The sequence below is a fragment of the Callorhinchus milii genome, unplaced genomic scaffold (genome assembly GCF_018977255.1).
Source record: "Callorhinchus milii isolate IMCB2004 unplaced genomic scaffold, IMCB_Cmil_1.0 Scaffold1, whole genome shotgun sequence".
NCBI classification, from domain to species: Eukaryota; Metazoa; Chordata; class Chondrichthyes; order Chimaeriformes; family Callorhinchidae; genus Callorhinchus; species Callorhinchus milii.
Genome location: NW_024704742.1, coordinates 47,310,949 through 47,330,771, shown reverse-complemented (window position 1 = coordinate 47,330,771; position 19,823 = coordinate 47,310,949). Strand labels below are relative to the sequence as shown.

General features: G+C 41.3%; 1 protein-coding gene across 1 annotated transcript in view; it reads right to left on the bottom strand.

Moving 5' to 3' along the window:
* Positions 1–19,823, bottom strand: part of tbc1d1 (TBC1 (tre-2/USP6, BUB2, cdc16) domain family, member 1) — a 96,412-nt gene that overhangs the window by 37,155 nt on the left and 39,434 nt on the right. Inside the window, exons 9-11 of the mRNA XM_007889098.2 lie at positions 18,542–18,646; positions 17,266–17,522; positions 11,827–11,972 (exon numbers count right to left, since the gene is read on the bottom strand). Coding sequence (XP_007887289.1) covers positions 11,827–11,972; positions 17,266–17,522; positions 18,542–18,646 — 508 coding nt within the window. The remainder of the gene's footprint in view (positions 1–11,826; positions 11,973–17,265; positions 17,523–18,541; positions 18,647–19,823) is intronic.

The following is a 19,823-nucleotide window of genomic DNA, read 5'->3' as shown; positions in this document are numbered from 1 at the left end:
GTAATTAACCAGTTAACCTGTCACTCTCCTCCGCATGGTCTTGCTCCCCCTCAAAACTGCTGTCACCACCCGCTTTCAAAAAAAAACACTCTTGATCCTTCATGTTTCACAAACTATTTGCCCAACTCAAACTTGTCCTTCATCTCAAGTCCGGAGTGAACTGTTGCAAACCACCTTTGTGCACACCTTTCCCTCCACTTCCCTACTCCCTCCAGTCTGTTTTCTGCCCTGCCCACAGCACTGAGACAGCCATCAACAACAACGACTCGGATTTATATGGTGCCCTCCACACCGGATGGCGTCTCAGAGCGCTTCACAGTAATGGATCCCGGGGCCGAGCCAGTGGGAGGGGGAAGGTGACCAAAAATGCGGTCAAAAAGAAAGGTCTTCAAAGTCTTAAATGATGTTCTCTCTATCTGTGGCCAGGGCTTCCTCTGCCTCGTCGTCCTCCTGGATTTCGCCACCACCTTCAACAATTGATCATGCCACCCTCCTTGACCATCTCTCCTCACTCATCCACTTTAGTGGCACCGCACTCTCCTGTTTTGATCCTACTTAACCGAGCACCACAGCCGTCTCCACAAATGGTTTCCCCTCCTGCCCCTGCATGGTCACCTATAGCGTACCACAAAGTGCTTTCCTTGGACCCCTCCTTTTTTTCATTTACATGCTTCCTCTCGGTGATATCTGCAGATACACGTTTAACTTCCAAGTGTGTGGATGACACCCAAATCTATTTTAACTCCTCAAATCATGACCCAAGTCCACCCATGTTCTGTCTGCTGGCTTGTCAGATATCAGGGGCTGTTTGAGCACCAACTTTGTGCAGCTGAATGTTGACAAGACGAAAGTCATACTCCTTGGCTCTTGTCAACATCTTCATACCTATACCACCTCCTTTATCTCCCTGGCCTGTCATTCAGACTCATTGAACCTGTGCACAATTTAGACTTCAGGTTCAATTCCCCAGTTGTCCTTCCCATCACATCCAGTCCCTGCATCACATCGCCAGCTCCAACTACATCTCACACCTAACACAGCTGAAACCCTTATCCATGATCAGTCACCTTCCACCTTTAATTTTTCCAATGCCCTCCTCGCCGATCTCCCCAACTCCACCATTCACAAAATCCAATTTAAAAAATCTGCCAACATGAAATTTTGATCCGTAATTTTATTAATCATAACATAGATGGGAAGTAATTTCCTTTATCACTGGCTGCATTGAGGAGGCAATTAATATTCCTTACATTTGGTATAGCGCCTTTCACATTATGTCTCAAAGCGCTTCACAGGATTTACTGTAAAGTGCTGTGACTAGATGTTTTGTGGAAGAAACCGACAGCCAATTTTGTGCACACCAATGTCCTACAAACAGCCATGAAGTGAATGACCAATTTTATCCGGGGAATTGTGGGCTGGGATTATTACAAACATTAAATAAAAAACATGTTTCTTGATATTTGTTCCATTCAGGTACTCAATTGTGTAAGTTTAAGTGTGTGTAAGTGGGTGGGGTAGACAATTAGTTAGGGTTAGTGGATTGCGTTTGCAATAACAATTTAGTAAATTTGAATAAAATTAAATATTGTGTGCACACTCATTAGTGAAACAGTGTTTACTGAATAAAACTGGTAAGCAGTGATGCAATGTATCGCTAATTATTTTAAAAATAATGTTGTCAAGGATATTTTGATTACTATTGAAAGTAGGGAATAATGAACAATAACCAAGGTACCAGGATTCACATTTAAAAGTAGAACCAATTGATGCTGCAATGTTTTCCTCATTTTGCTGAGCTTCTAAAAGATTAAACTAGGTCAAATGTTGACAGGTTTGACAAAAGGGCAGCTCCACTTATATGATGTTCAATCAGTAGAAATTCACACCTGTGTATGAGGCAAACATAATCAAACAAAATACGGAAGAAAAGGCACAAACAGAAACTCCAAAGCAATTCAGCAATCGGCCCAAAAGTGTTCAAAGAACTTTTGAGAGCTTCTGCAGATGAAGGGGTTAACACCCACAGAACACAGCCCTCTCTGCTGCTCTGCACGCCCTTGAACCACAACTCAGTGAAAGAGAATTTACACTAAATATGACACGTAAATAATTAAAGATGTAAAGTGGAGCAGCTGCAGAATTAGTCACATTACTTGTCGGAATAAAAGTTCCAGTGGACCAAACCAGCAATTACCTGAATTATCCAGCTTTTTTTTTGTTGGCCACTCGCGAATAAGATATTTATTGTGCACGCACATTTATAGGTTGCATTTAATACTGAAATCAGTCCGTTGTAAATATAAGACTTGCATTTGATATAGCGCCTTATCAAGTCTTCGAGACGTCACAAAGCGCTTCACAGAATACACTGTAAAGTGAACTGTATATTTTGTGGGTGTTACTGTTGGGCTTAGTGTTAAACTTGGTTAGAAAGAGTATGTCCATGACAAACTAGATTCAATACTAATGATGTTTTTATTTAATTAAGCACATGGATTTCATTTTGCTTGTCATATTATACTAATAACAAGAACCTTAATAATCCTAACATTTGGTAGAGTGCCTTTTACAAGCAAGAGGACATATTAAGGTGCTTCACAGAATATATTATAAAGTGTAGATATTGTATTTGGTGGCAAACACTGGACTCAATTTGTACACAGCAATGTCCCGCAAACAGCCGTGGAGGGCATGACCATTTTATTGGCCAGGATACCAAGAGGAACTCCCTTCTCTTTTTGAACATTGGCGTGACATCTTTAAAGTCCATCTGTAGAAGCAGGTAGGGCCTCGGCTTAATATCTCATCCATATTCACAAACTACTTTTTAACAAACAGCTTTTGTTGTTGTGGAGAATGAAAATGAACGATTTTGCAGTGGTTGCAAGGACAATTTGTAAGATACATAGCTGAAAACATTTGACTACCCTAAATTTGCTTACAATGTTCCTCATTGTTTGGGATTTCAATTGTTCCATAATTATTCTATCAGAAGCTACCCATCTTTTACAAGACGGGTGATGAAAATAGTTGAAATCAAGTGTTTCTGGGTGAATTCTGGCAATGAGCAATAACTCTGCTTATTTATCTAGTACCTTTCACATCAGGAGAAAGTTTCAAAGCACCTGGCAATGGTGGCTGAGCACCAGAAGTGGGAGCCAAAGGGAGTGAAGAGGGGAAAGATGACCAAAAGCGTAGTTATGCTTGGAGATTGCAGTCCTGAGGCAGATGCTCTATGGAGGCCGAGTTAGAAAATGTAGATCAGAGCAGTACTGAGAACACATGAGCAATAGGTGAACCATGTGTACGTATTGGAAACTTGAGATTAAAAAGGTTATTTGGGATTACATCAGTCCATAAACAGCATTCATGACTGGAAGAATGTTATAGTACTTTAAGCAGCATTCAAACTTTAACCAAAACCAGTTTGCACCGTTCCGAACTCTCTCCCAATATTTTGTCTAAAGTTAGGACAAATATTCTCAAGATGGTTTTATTAAGGCAACAGTCTGGTTTAGTTGGCAACAACAAAACAAATTTACATTTATACACAGTAAAACTCACTAAAGCCATATCAGTCGGGACCACAACATTTACCTTAGACAAAGTCTGAGTTGCAGACATATTTATATAAGTCGAATAAAATCCGATTTAATCAATAATCTACACTGTTCATGTGTAACTGAATGCAGTCGGTAAATACGTATGTGGCACTTGGTCACTGAGCCGGTAAGTGCACATTACTGGCTCAATGACTGAGTACACATGCGATGATGGGTGAATAATGTTTCCTGCAATTCAATGCATCATGACCCATCGCCACTTGAGCACTTACCGGCAAGCATTGGAATCACACTGAATTGTAGGAAATGAAGTTCTTCTGCACATGAGTCAACAGATCAAGAGTAAGTTTCCCGCGATTAGTGCAGGAGTAATGGGAGGATAGGGGGCAGCATTACGAGTTAGGAGATGATTAATATGATGAGTACAAAGAAATCTAAGTGGTTTTGAAAGGAACCTGAATGGATTTGGGTCATGTGCAACTTGAGGTGATTATACGATTTATAAAGATAAGACTTGGAGTTTTATTGTAGCGCTTTTCATGTCAAATATTTTTAAAATGATTTTAGCAGTGATCTGGATCAGAGCTTGAGCTCAAAATCTAGGTCCAACATGATAGTGAAGTACTGGGAGAGCTGCATTCTCTGACGTGCCATAATTCAAAACAATAAAATACCTATGGCCCTATTCAAAAAGGAGAATTTCTCCTGATGCTTTGGCGAACAATCCTCATCCTCCAGATAAAATTGGTCCTTCAAAGGACTAACCTCCAGATAGTCTAACTTTGGCATGAATGGGGCTGCACTGGTCTTCAAAAAGATCACAGTTGATAAATTAACAGTCATGTGCTTTCAGTGGTTACAAAAGGTGCCACGAAAATGGCAGTTCATTCTTTCCGCAGTGAGTATACAAACTTGTCTCAACATATCAGCTACCATTTAGATGTACATTTACTTCATATAACCAGACTAACTGCTTCACATGATGAATCACCCACGTACAACCCCTTCTTTCCCACATTTTCCAATTGTCAAGTTTCCAATACGTACACATGGTTTACTTATCGCTCACATGTTCACAGTACTGCTCCAATCTGCTCCGAAATCTGTAATTTCTGATGTACATTAATATCCGTGGCTTCATACCCCCACTTACTTAACTGATCCATATCAACAACAACAGTTTGCATTTATATAGCACCCTTCATATGGAGTAGAGTCCCAGAGTGCTTGACAGTAGCGGAGTCTGACACTGCGCCAGGGGGAGAGGGTGGTGACCAGAAGGACAATCAGAAAGGTAGATCTTTACGTGGGATTTGAAGGTGGGTACAGAGTGGGAGGGGGGGGATGGGAAGAGATGGGGCAAAGGAGTGTAGGGTGGTGGCCGTGGTAGGAGGAGAGGGTGATGAAGGAGGAGGAAGTCAAGCAGCTGTTCTGTTATGACTTCTTCGCATTGGTATCAGAAGTGAGGATCGAGGGTGTTTGAGAGGGAGTGAGGAGGAGGGGGTGGGTCGTGGAGAACAGGATTTTGGGGTTATCCTTCTGAATGACATCGATTTCCAAGCATTTGGTTAGATAACTGGGAGCTATCGTTTATATTATTTGATATGGTCGGGAATGGGGAGGAGAAAGCAAAAATTCACCAGCCCATATACCTCATGCTAAACGTTAGGTCGAGATCTTTCTCCATTTGTTAACACCTTTCGGTTTCTTTTTCCAAATCAGTTTCTAAAGAAAACAAAATTTTAAAAATTCCTCAACATACAAGCCTTGTGCACACTAACTACTGCTAAAGCATATTTACTTAGTGATAAATATATTTCCCTTACCCTCCACCACCAACTTCACTGCAGATGTGACTCAAACTTGTCATTTTTAGCAACTACCATCCTAACTGTTACTATATGGGGTAAGAGTCAAGAGGAGGGCTTTGCTCCACTCCGCCCATTCCCAAATCTCACTGAAATCAATTTTCTAATAAACATAAGTGGCGCAAGCAAATCCCACATTAAAAATCTAGCAACGCCCAGTGGCAACCAGCGGTGCTGCAGTTCACTGTGGTGCATTACCTTAAACTAAACTCATCAATTATAATTGATAGCCATGCTTCATTTCCAGCACAGCTGGTAGAGAGAAAGACAAGGTAAGCCTTACAGAGAGATGTGTGGACAACCCAGTGGGCAGTTTTAGGACATAAAGATTGTCCAGACTCCAGAGGTAGTGTTGAGGAGAGCAAGGATGACTCCCAATGTCAGAGGAATGAGCTATGAGCAATGATTATACAAGTTAAGACTCTTCTGTCTTGAAATGGGACCTTATAGAGGTACAATAAACTTTGAATGGGCTTGAGTCAACCCAAAACAATACTTCCAAATACACCAGACAGTAGAATGAAAGGACATATATTTAGTGCTGGGACATTGGACTGATTACAGAGCTTGATATTGTAATGGGAGGATGGTATTCTGGAAGGTTGAGAACGAAGGGGCCTTCATCTAAGCCTCCTTTATGATTTTTTAAAAGTGAAAATAATCTCGGGATGGCTTCATAGAATGTCACTGAAACAGGCCATTTGGCTCGTCAAATCTCACTTGTAATTCTTTAATATCCCTCTTTTTCTAGCATTTACTCAATGCTCCTTCAAAACATTGTTAAGCAGTGTCTGGCAGGTCTGAAATTCCCTCTTTTGGTGCTTCTTGGAATAAAATATTCATCCTTCGGAAGAGCCATGAAACCGAGGTCCCGACTGTCTGGTCAGGTGGGCGTTAAAGATCTCACGGCACAGATTGAAAAGAGGAGGGAGTTTCACTCCATGTCCTGGCCAATAATCCCCCAAATAAAATTGGTCACTCACTCTTCAGACTGTTCGTGGGACACTGCTGTGCGCAAGCTGGCTGCCACGTTTCACCCACAAATTACAGTCAATCCACTTTACAGCCTATCCAGTGAAGCGCTTTGAGACATCTGGATGACTTGATAAGGCACTATTTCAAATGCAAGGATTATTATTGCACTTCTTTTCTCACAATATTTAAAATTCTATTTTAGATTGTTAGTTTGAGCGAAAATTAATCTACAGCAATTGGAAGCAAATAGTTTGTTTATTTTAAAAATTAAAATGTTGAATTTATATATTTATTGGTTCCTGGATTTAAGTAATCTGAACAAGAGAGAGAGGGGGAGAGAAAGGGAGAGCGAGAGATGGGGTGGGGGGACGGAAGGTGTAATTTTGACAGCTTTTTTTAAAAAACATAAAAAGGGGAAACAAACATGACATTAATGAAGTAGGCAAGAACCTTTCTCTACTTGCTATTTCGTTACAATTCATCAGGGTGGAGCACAGCATTGTAAACCACAGAACAAACCAAGCATAAGTAAACAGGATAATCAGCTATTGAGTTCCTTGAATTAAATATAAACTCTGACCACTCCCAATCGCGAGCTGGGTCTTCACATTACATTTCTCCTCAAAGACATCAATTCTCACAAAAATCAATATTTTTTAAAAATGCAAAACTTCCCGCACATTAACACTGACAATTTAACATGGCAGCACCGCCACCAGCGCAGGACAGCTGTTACTAACCCACAAACTCATTTCTGGTGTTGAATACTGAACTGTAGAAAAATATCTCCAGTCCCAGATTTTTCATGCCTTCTACAAAAATGTGTCAACTGGCTCTGTCGGTAGCCCTCTCGCCTCTGAGTCAGAAGGTTCATAGCCTCACGCTGGGATTTGGAAGCATATAGTCTCTGCTGTGCTGGGAATGTGCTGCACTGTCATAGATGCCATCCTTCGGATGAAACATTTAGCTAGGTTCCGTCTGCCTGTCCAAGTGGACGTTAAAAATCCCCTGGCACTGTTTAAAAAGAGAAATAAGTTTCTTCTGTACCTTGGCCAACGTGGCTGTGTGTGTTAAATTGGTGCTGTGCACGTTCTGCCACAAAATACATATTCCTACCACTTCACAATATATCCTGTGAAATGCTTTGAGACATCTCAACACCATAAGGTGCCAATATTTTTTAAAACACTATTCAGAAACAATGCTGGGCATTAACAGGGATTGAGAATCATGCTGACGTGCAGCATTAAATCAAATACATACACCTGCTTTTTTGGTTTAGAATTGCTACTCGCATTTGGTTCTTCCACTCCCAAACCTGATAGCCAAGGTTTTCACCTCCATAGTGCTGCAGGATATGTTCAGGTAGCTGGGTGGTTCACAAAGTTAATTGAAGACTGACATGTTTTGGCAAAACAATTAACTATTTTAGGAGAATCTGCCCTTAGGTGGATTCCAAATTGAAAAGCAGCATATATTGTGCAGATGCTAACCCTAATCCTTGGTAATCATAATACATGCATATATTACTGCTAACTACCACCACACCCACCTCCCATTTTCTAAATAGAGTAAGACATGCGAGATAGAAGTGGAACAAACAGCTCAACTCATCCAAATGTTTTATCTGCATTTTGACAAGCAATAGTCATGTGTTTTAATGCACTTGGTGATCTGCAGCAGTATATTGCAGGCATAGATAGTTAACCAGCAGCTCAATTAATTTTCTTTCCTCCTTCTGAATCAGGATGTTAGATTTCTGGCAGCTAGCACCTTCAAGCTCACTTTGCTTTATGTACCCCACACGACTATTCTAACGTGAAATTACAGGAATGAATTAAAGAAAACCACACTGATCACAGATGCTCTGTGATCCCACATAATGTTTGATCAGCTGGGCGTCAATCATAGGTAGAAAACTCCTTCCAAAACCCTTCTTTTGCCTTTCTCCTTCCCCCCCACCCCGCCGCCCCGTCAGAACAGTCCGAAAGCAAAAAATGTAAAAAAATTACCGTGGTCCGTGTGTCGATTCCTGCTGGCCCAACTCTCCTATTGCCCACCCCCGCCTCACCTCAGTGCTTTCTGACCTACAGGATATTGACTCAGTTTGAATCCCACGAGCAGAAAATAGATGATTTGGCATTTACTAGCATTATTTAGCACTGAAAAAGCCAGCACTGAAAAATTGTTGCACTGGCATTGTAATTACATGTCGCTGGAAATTCCTGCGTGTTGGACTGGACTGAACTGGACCCCCTCCACCCATTCGTCTGGCCAGTCAGGGCTTTAGGGTATTTGTACTTTAGAAGCAGCAGAAATGGGCACCCTGCTCAAAAACCATCCCTCAGTGAGCGTCAGGATTAAGTCTCCAGCAAGACTGCCTCAAGAATTCATCAATACCATGTGCAGCACAAACACTGATGGAGATTCTCAGAGGAACTCACAGAAGCAGAATTTTTATTCATCAGATTCTGAGAATGCAAACCCATTGAAAGCTGCTGAAAGAAACTATCTCATCTCTGGTTGTTCATCTCGGGAGAACACAGAAAGGTGAGCAGAAGCGAAGGTGGAAGCAGAAGCGGGACCCCATGCAATTGCACGGGTTGCATGTGCCTAACATTGCCTGTGCTGTCAATACAGCTACGTTCATCACTGAAAAGCTCACAAAGTTATCTGGGTTACCAGGGGAGGAACGAGAGGAATCCGGGTTCCAGTAACAGGTTGATACCTCCATTCTTGACCCTCCCCTCCCCCCATTCATGACCCACACAGGCTCATTAACCGTCCACAGCGTTTTTATGTTCAGTGGCCTGGAACATTACAGAAGTGCCTGGCTCAGATATGACCAAGTCCATCACACACTAACTGAAAGCACCACTCTCCATTCACTAACACAGCTTGACTACCTACCACATTATTCCTGCTCCCCACCCTTCCCCCCAACTCATGCGGATGATCATAAACTTATCTCATTGAGGGGCGGTGGGGGGGGGGGGGGCAAAGAGACAAAATTGGATGGGAGGAATGGAAATAGCTCCTTACCTAGGATTTTCTTTGTACGTTCTGAAACAATATTCATGAAAATCTTTATATATCTTGTAGATTAAAAAACTGGACCTTCCTAACATTAATAGCAAAATGATTAGCAGGGTATTAAGCAAAGCTGAATGTTCATCCTTTCAATTGCTCCATTCTTTTACAGGAAGCTATTCTTTTCTACACAATGGGTATTAGAAATATACCGCAGTCCATTCTTTGAACATAAGATAAAGGTATTGCTTTGAGTTTATAATTCAAAGTAACATTCCTGCTGACATTTGTGAGTATTAAGGTAACACTGTTCAACTAGAAAAAAAATCTAGTTTCAAGAACTTGGCCACTAATACCATCCCAGATATCGTCACTGCTCAGTAAAGCTCAATTAAGTTTTTATTCTCTTCAGTTTCTGGCAATGTTTCTCAATGGCACTTTCCAGTCCATGGTTTTAGCTGGTTAAACTCGAGTCGTTCCCCAATGGATACTCTGAGATCCCCAATATACTCCTGGATTATGTGAGCAGGAATGGGTCCCTCCAGGAAGAGAGTGAGAGTGTACAATCCATTCCAGACACACAAAAATTTCCATGATTGTGTGGAACTTCCGAATAATTTTCTTTAAGCTTAAGCAAACAGTATGTGTCAAGACATCCAGCTGATCACAAGGAATGGTAACCTCATGACTAGTGCATATTAGAGATCTCTTTAGATTTTGTGAACTAACAGGCTCATCTATCAATGGTTTGTCACAAATTGAGAAAGACAGTCCCTGGCATCAAAAAGGTTGGGAAACATTGCTCTACGGGACTCGTGAATCCACGGATCTATTTGCAACGTGAAATGAATGAAAAAAGTAGTCATTGATTACACATACTGTACAGACGAGCCAACAAAAGGTTACGAGTAAAATTCAACAGAGTCTAAAAACAAAACATTTCCCAATGGTAATAAGAATCTTTGCATCTGATATAACGCTTTTCATGTCTTCTAGACATTTCAAAGCACTTCACAGAATATATCATACAGTAAATTGACTGTATAGTTGTGGGTGAAACGTGGCAGCCAATTGTGCACAGCAGTGTCCCAAAAACAGTTGTGGATTGAAGTGACCAATTTATTGTTTTTTTTCTTGAAGGATTATTATCAAGCATGCGGAGTAAGGAAACTTGCCCAAGAGTTTGCCCTGCTGGGAATTGAACTCAAGTCTCTTGCTTGCGAGGCGAGTGCTCTAACTACTGAGTTACAAGACTCCACAGTGGTATTACAGCAATCTCCACAAACTGAAGGATAAAACTCTACTGCCATCAAGAGGTTACGAGTAGAAGAGCTCCTAAATCATAAATTTTAGATTTTCTTAGTCACATACAACAAATGACATTTTCATATCATATGATATCAGGAGAACTTCACAAGACGCTGGACAGTCGAGGATTTGAACACAAGCGAGGGATGTGTATAAAAAAGCCTCATTCTAATCAAGTTACTCGATGCGCACACACGCATCTGTCCTACCACTAGGGAGTTTAATATTGCCCCCAAAAATCAGATCAGTAATAAAATTTCTGTAGAAAATGTGATACCAGTTTACATTTCTAGTGAATACAGTACAGCATTGGTACATTCAGCTTTTGATAGGAATTATTATTGTGGCATACAGAAACCTGGTCGAAATGGTTCCTCAGATAACTGAAATTCACGATTGCTCTCAAGCACATACTTTACAATAGGACTCAATTATTACACATTGTTTCATGTCCATAAAACCAAACCGTGTTATAACTGCTCACAAAGCCAAACTGGCCACTGTGCTGTCACCTCCTGCAAGCTTCCCCATCAAGCCATCTTCACACGCTTATAAAAAGATGTGGTGATGAAGTCGCCACCATTAATCCCTGTGCACTACGCACAGGAAGTGCTGCTGATGTCAAGCGTTTCAGTATAGTTCATGTGTAAGTAAAATATTGGTGTGCAGCACCATTTCCAGTTAGTTGTGATGACCTCTCATGTTATCACCTCTCATAACCCACTTCCAAAGAACAACATGGATAGTAATTCAAATTGATATTTTATAGGAAATTAGGCTGGAAATGCAAAATGCGATTTTGTGCAGTTGGATCGAGGCCAAACAATTCTCCCAGGTGGCAATAGGGTCTCAGCAGAGATTCAATCAGTCTTAGACATATCAAATAAGAGCAGTATATGATATTTTGGGAATCTTGTAAAATAAGATCCCATTGCTCTTTTGGAACTATTCAGTTAGTAGTTTATCAATGGATTCCTATAAAACATTAAGGGATAAGCCAATAATAAAAAGTATAAAAGACTTTAATGGGACCAAAGTGAACATGTGATATTGTACTCAAGTGCTAACTTGTCTCTTACCATCATACCGGCAGGATGACTCACACCCTTTCTGAGGTGAAGCCACCCGCAGAAAGATTTGCTGACGCCAGGAATGTCGACGGACACGGGGCACATTTCCATCACAGTTTCTTCCTCTGCCTGGGGTTGGCCTGGATTCATAATCACTGCAGTTAAGAAAATAACCAAATGGTCACCTAAAATACAATACTGTAATAACCTTGACAACAAGTGATGCTAGGGCTCAAATCCATAGATCATTAAAATCTAATTTACAAGTACAGAAAGCAAACAATAAGGCAATGGGATGCTGCATTTATTACAAAAGGCCTGGAATATAAAACTAAGGAAGTTCTTCTGTGGTGATGTGAAGCGTTGTTCTGATCTTGTTTGAAGTACAGTACTGTGTTCAGTAGTTGGTTCTCAATCTTAGGAAAGATATACTTGCCCTGAGCAGTGTTCAATGATGTTCACTATACTATTTCCTGGGCTGAAGGGGCTTACAACAACAACAACAAGATTCCATTTATTGAGCGCCTTTCACGTCGGGAGGACGTCCCAAGGCGCTGTACAGTTGGGTCAGGACCCGAGCAGGGGGGAAATGGTCAGGGGGAGGGAAGGGAGGGAGCGAGGAGGGGGTAGAGAGTCGAGAGGGGAGCTTAGCCATGATGACAGGCTTGGTAGGCAGCTTATATTCCTTAGAGGAGGATAAGGGGTGATTTTATCAAGATATTTATAATAATGAAAGCAATCAACAGGTTAGATAGTGGACAACTCTTGCCCTTGGTGTCAGCATCCATGACAAGGATGCCTTAAAATTAGAGCCAAGACAGTTAGAACTGAGGTCAGGAAGTATTTCTTCACAAAGGGTTGTTGGGTACTTGGGTAGTAGAAGTATAGAGGGTTATGGTGACAGGGTTGGACACTGGGTTAAAGATCTACCAAGATGTAACAACTGGTTGAACAGGCTTGATCGGCCTCCTCCTGTTCCTCTTTCCCAATACTTGAAGCTGTAACTGAATTAAGATTTTCTGCCAAATTTTTCTAAATTGGCACTCGGCAGTTAATTTATTAGGTGCAATTAGTGGCTTTTACGTAGTATGTTGATATCTCAAAAACATCACAGCCATTCATAAGCCACAAGTATTAGACTTCTTCCTATGAAGGCACAGGTTCAGATCACGTGTGCTGTGTTAACTGTAGATTGGTCGATTGGCTTGAAACTGGCCAAAGCCTCCAAACAGAACAGAGTGTTTGTGCCTCTTCTCATGACACCAACCAAACTCAGTCAGCATTACCCTGCTGTCTGACCCACAAGCAGAAACTCTTTTTAACACAGCCAAAAAGAATAATGATACAAGCAGAGAATTTAAGTGATAGTTCTGCTCAATAATGACGTAAGCCAGTAGCGCATTATTCCTACCTTCTGGCGCTGTGATTCTCAACTACAGGAACCAGAAATTTCAGAAAGTTTGACGGAGAAGAGGAAGATGGAAGCCTTGCTCGGAGGCCAGTAAGATGAGAGGCACTGAGCATAGGGTCGGAAAGAAAAACATGGTGCAGAGAATTTATTTAAGAATAGTATCTGCAGTTTGCAAAAGCATTGAGAATCAGAAATTTACAGAACATCCCTTAGCAAAATATTACACAAAATATTTATTGAGTTGAGGTACTTTGTTAACCGTTTCAACAAAAGGACTGGCTCCAAAATACAATCACTACACTTTACACTGCATCCTGTAAAGCGCTTTAAGATATCCAACAGGATATGTGCTAAATGTACAGATAATTATTTATCATCATATAAATTGTCTTGAGTGACATTACTAGTTCAAACTCAAAAACTAAATTCTGAACTTTTTGTTTTCTATACATATTACTTATGAGCTGCTTGAGGTAGGGGAGCAGTGGCTGGAGGCTCTGCTGCTGAGCGTGGGGGCGGAGGGGGAGGGATGCACAGCAGGCACAACCAATATTGGAATTCACCTCAGCACTAGGTCTCGGAAGATTAAGTGTTTCTGCTACAACAGTAACTTGCTTTTAATGATAATCTTTGCATTCAATATAGCTAATGGAAATGTCTCAAAGCGCTTCATAGGATTTAATGTAAAAGTGCAGCGACTGTGTATTTTGTGGGTAAAAAAATTATACAGTGCCTTCCATATAGAGAACATCTCAAAGCGTTTACAGAGTAGGGAGGGTGGTGACTGTAGATAGGTTTTTAAAGACAGATAGCGGGAAGGGGTAGAAAAAGGCAGAGGGATTTAGGGAGGGAGTTGTATGGGGTTGAGGTGCAGTGGCTGAAGGCTCAGCTGCTGATGGTGGGTTGGAGTGGGAGGTATGCGAAGCAGGCCACAAGTTTGCCAAACAGAGCTTGCCATCCTCAGTTGTGAATTAGTCAGTGGACAATTGGTGAGATCCCATACATTTTTCACAGGACCAAACAGGCATGTTAACCAGACTGGCACAGGAATGACCTGCCTGATTGATCACTCAATCCATGTCTGTTTGTGGGACATTGCTGTGCGCAATTAGTTGCCGCGTTTTGCCCACAAATATACAGTCAATTCACTTTACAGTCTGTTCTGTGAAGCGCTTTGAGACGTCTCGAAGACATGAAAATCACTATATTAAATGCAAGAATAATAATTATTATAATAGGAAAAAGAACCACATTCTTTTTGCTGTTATCTCAAGTAAATTGGTTCTCCAGTAGATTCTTTTCTGATACAAAAGATAGAAAAGGCATGTTATTTTGCTAAGAAATGTTAAGGAGAACAGAAAGAGTTCATGTTAATGCAAGCAAATATTCATGGTGTAACTGATCAGGAACTTACAAAGATTCAGACAACACACTGATCGATTAAAATTTGAATTCTAGACTGATATGTTGCAACAAAATAACTCTCACAAAGAAAGATAGCAACAATGTACTTCAACTTCTTAAGATCAACAACAACAAAATGACATTTGTTTAGCGCCTTTTACGTCGGGAGGACGTCCCAAGGCGCTGGACAAACAGTGTTTCAGACCCGAGCTGGGGGTCGGGATTGGGGAGGGTGGAGGGCAGGTGGGGGAAGGAGGATGATCGAAAGCATCGGTGAAGAGGTGGGTCTTGAAGGAGGCAAGAGAGGGGGCGAGGCAGAGGGACTGCGGGATGGAGTTCCAGAGGGTGGGGCAGAGTGGCTGAAGGCCCGCCCGCCAATATTGTGGCAGGTGAGGCGGGGCACTTAAAGCAAGCCGGAGCTCGCTGAGTGGAGGGAGCGGGCATGATGGTAGGGGGTTAAGTCTTAAGATTGTGTTATCCTTGGGGGCAAATAAGTATCTTATTCAAATTCTGGGGAATTGAACAAGTTCTACTCTGGGCACCCAGGATCAATCAAATAGAGTAAAGCCAGACTGAGAGCAATGCTCCTTCAACAACCCACCAACAATGTGCTTAAGTCCCAAACTCAGAGGAGGACTGCTTGACTGCAAGAGGGTGAATTTCCTTCCTCTCCCCCCCACCCTGTGTACTAATCAAAAATTTATTGAGGGATTGAAATTGCGTTTTTGTGGAAAGCTGTGGGCGGTTTGGGAGCCTTTACTCACAAAGAACCAGAGAGCAACCTTATTTAATGCAGAAAACCTTTGCCCAGAAGAGAACAATCTATGCCTGTGTGGTGGTCTGAGTCTGTTGTTTTGGCAACAACCACTCATTAAATGAGAACTTTAAAAATGAAGGAAAAAGAAATTGGGTGGAGGAGAAGCGAAGTGAAATCTCCTGAACTATGGGTTTTAACAAAACAAAAACTAGAGAAGAGACGTAATTGCAAACTATGGGGAAACAACTATTTTAGGGCATTCAGTTCTACCTGTCAACATTAAACGTTTTATTAATAAACAACGGGACAAAATCCAAGCCAACACTGAACACCAAGATAGATGAGTGCTTAAATTTACTTATCCAGAATTACGAGCATGCCTGAAACAGCAATGTGACTTATTGTTCTACTGAATTAATCTTGTGGTACATCACAAGGGGCATGCCATACAGCACAAAAACATCTCTAAAGATATCATGACAAGCACGACAGCATGCAAACAGGAATGTTCAACTCATGCCTCCGTATCCAAGGATTGCTTGAGACAGAGCATCTCACCTTCTCTTTAGAATCCGCCCACTCTCCCTTCCACTGGAGCTAGCCTTTAAATACTTAAAAAAATTGGGAGTAGATGTAGAAGACCTCAGGTAGGCTAAAGGTCTGTGCAACACAGGATGTGGTGGCTTGCCATTAGTGCCACCCCTCGATGCATTCAGGCTATGCATCCAGCAAAGCAGGAGAGAAAGACAAAAGCCCATGAAACAGAAATAAACCGACACGTCATAAATATCTACACCCACAATGCCATTTGGGAAAACTAGAATGGGAAATTTAATGCAGAATAAGTTGATTATGCAAAATGAACTAATGCAGCTGGCAGAAAACAAGAGGTCTGCGTGGAGACAAGAAATGTTTCGGCGAAACCAAAATCGCTGGAGATTTAAACCTATCAATTTAGAAGAGAAGCCTGGTTGAAAGTCTTTTGGCTTATTTGACCTTCTCCTTCCAGAATATCGAACAATTTGCCATTATAGCATTATATGGGATATGTACACTGGTTCCCTAGGACCCTGTCTTAAAACCTATTGCAACTGTTAATTATCCTGTGTGTAATGAAATGTGTGTAATGAAGTGCACGTCCCAATATTGTCATTTGCAACACTGCATCTTGGCCCTCTTGTCCTGCTGCCTTAGCATATCAGACAGTTTGGGGTTAATTTTCACTTCCGATTTAGCACCACACATACCTCATATAATAGGTCCCTCAGACACCTCTTTTCAGTGCTGAAAATTCCCAACTCTATCAAGTTATTCCTAACACAGCAGAACCCCATTAGAGCATAATAGTTGAGGACGGGCTGTAAAATCCCAACCAGCCTCAAAACAGAGCAAGATTGCTTGTCAGTAATTCCAACTCACAGTCACACAACGAGTGGCGACACTGCACATGTGACAGAAAGCCAGCCAGCTTGCTGGGTGCTGAAAATGGGCAACTTTCAAGCCTTCTGATTGCTGCCATCACTTTTCGCACATTTTACACATGCAGTGCAGTGCACTGGAAATGTTGGCAACGATTGGATAGCATGTGGGAGGTAAGCCATGGGTCCACAGGGCATTGGCATTATACCTGACCCTCCGTTGTAACAAGGCTCTACTATAGTTTTTCCCTCTCTCTAACACTGGGATAGTAAACTGACGGAATGGCTACAGGCTCTTTGTTGTATCATTTATCTATAAATAATAGAAAAGACCTCTTTGGCAAGGGGACTCACTTCCATAAGTAACATTGACGCCACATGCAAGATCTCAATAAAAAACATTATGTGGATTATGAACCTACAATATTTTGCTGCTCTGAAACATTCAAGGATCTTACCTTTGCGGAGTGTCTGTGCTCACTGAGTGATGCCTCATTAATTTGGGCTTTGGATAAGACGGGGTTTCTTCCTGGGAGTGTTGTTGCTGTTCAACACTGGAGGGCATGTAACTGAAAGTACTGGCTCGCCGCCTGAATGGTAATGGAGTCAATTCATCGCTCTTGTCCAGGGCTTTCAGCAGATCCCCAGTGGAACCATGAGACTTCAGAGGGCTCATTGGAGGTGGCAGGACATCGCTTTCATCCGGAGATGCAGCCTATATGAAAGAACAGGAACAATGAGATTTAATATCCAATTCAGCTTTGCAGAACATTCAATGGGTTCCTCCCCATGTACATGCTTTTCTCCAGCACAGAGCTGATTTTACACCGTAATCAGCTTGGCTCAGTTGCCAACACTCACACTTTAGAGTCAGAAGGTTGTGGGTTTAAGCCCCAAATTGGGATTCTGAACTCACAGTCCAGGCTGACACTTCAATGCAGTGCTAGAGGTGTAGTCCTTTGGACAAGAAGAGATCCCGACCACCTATTCAGATGTTAGAGATCCTATACTCGAAAAGAGAAGGAAGTTTTTTTTGGTTTCCTGACCATCAAATCCCTAAATAAAATGATCTCTCACTTCATGCCCATTTGTAAGACATAGTCATTCAAATATTGGCTGCCACTTTCACCTAAAAATTACAGTCTTGACATTTTGAGCATGTTGAGATGACTTCCCGATGTGAAGCGCTCTATATCAAATGCAAGGATTATTTTTTATTATTTAGTATAAATTAAAATTGACGATTTGTAATAGGAGTAACAAAAAAATCCTTTCTGGTACTCGGACGTATATCACACTGTGAACATGCAGGATTCTCTGCTCCAATGGGATTTACTTCCACAGTGAAGTTGCCCCCAGGCCAGCGTAACTTACATCTGCTTATTGAAAGGGAGACTTGACTTGGATTCTGTGCGATTACTAATAACCAAATTTGTCACAATGTAGCTGTCATACAGTTATGAAACCCATACCCATTAATTATACAAAAACTCCATTCTAGAGCCAGACTATATCCCTCCTAGAATTCTATAGTGTAAACACAGCAACATATGAAATCATATGTGATAGTGGACTAGATTGCATTCGAAAAAGTACAATTTCCTTAATGCAAAAACCTACATTTCATAATCACCTGCAAACCCACATTGGAAAGCCAGGACAGGTGTACAGATATTACAGGGAAAGCCATATTTTCTAGATTACATTTACAGCAAGCGCTGGTAGTTGACTCACCTTGAAAAAGTTTGAACTTGAGAGGCTCAAAGAGGTTTTATTAAAAGAGATTTCTTCCAAGTCTGAACTCTCTGCGCTCCAATGGGTCTTGAATTTAGACCCTCCCTGCAGCACAAAAAAGATTAGAAAGTTACTCACAGGAAACCTGGTGTTCCAAAAATACTTGGAGAAAATTGCATTCGCTATTTTATCTTTCTAAAATGTGCGCCCTCTGAGGAGTAGCGTGTGGAGTCCTGTAGCTCAGTGGTTAGAGCACTTGCCTTGCAAGTGAGAGACCTGGTTTGATTCCCGGCAGGGTGAAATGTTGGACAAGTTTCCTTACTCTACATACCTCAGTTTACCTAGCAGTAAGTAGGAACCCGGTTGTCAGTCGATTGGCGGTTCGCTTTTCCGGGGTAATAATTCCTTCAAAAAAAAGTCATTCAATCCACGATTGTTTGTGGGACACTGCTGTGCACAATTTGCTGCTGTGTTTCGCCCACAAAATATACAGCCAATTCACTTTACAGTATATTCTGTAAAGCGCTTCTAGGCAACTCAAAGAAGTGATAAGGTGTATATCAAGTGCAGGATTATTATTATTGTTCCAATGTGTCAAAATATGGGAGAAAACAGCTGTCACCTCTACTGCTAATATTGAAGGCTTTCAATAAAATTGACGCCTGTGTGTATGTGTTTGAGGTTACTAAGGACACTAACAAGTGCATAACTGGATCAACACAATGAGCCCCAATTCCTGATATATCACTCCTTCATAACAGAATCTTTTTTTGTTTTCCAAATGAGTTCAACGCATTTTAATGTTATATTTGCAAGAGTTGCTGATGATGTAGATTTAGACAGATGGCACTATTCACTTTTTCTTAAAGTGGTCCATGGATATTTAAAGAGCTTACAGAGGGATTCTGCTTTCAACTATAAATTCAGTAAGCTGAACTGGCTCCTATAAGAGACACTCCTGATCTTGTCTATATGCGAGACATTCCTGTGTATAAATTGGCTGTCATGTTCGCCGACAAAGGTCGTCACTGACCTTGCATTAAAGCCTATGATGCTCTTTGAGACCACCTCCTGACATGAAATAACATTCCTTGCATTTGATATTGTGCTTCATCACGTCGTTCAGATGTCTCAAAGAGCGTCACAGAATATTTTGTAAAATGAATTGACTGTATATTTTGTGGGTGAAAGGCCCAATATCAAATGCAAGGATAATTTATTCGACTCCTAGATTGACACCAATACAGTGAGTAAGTTATAATATAATAATCCTTGCATTTGA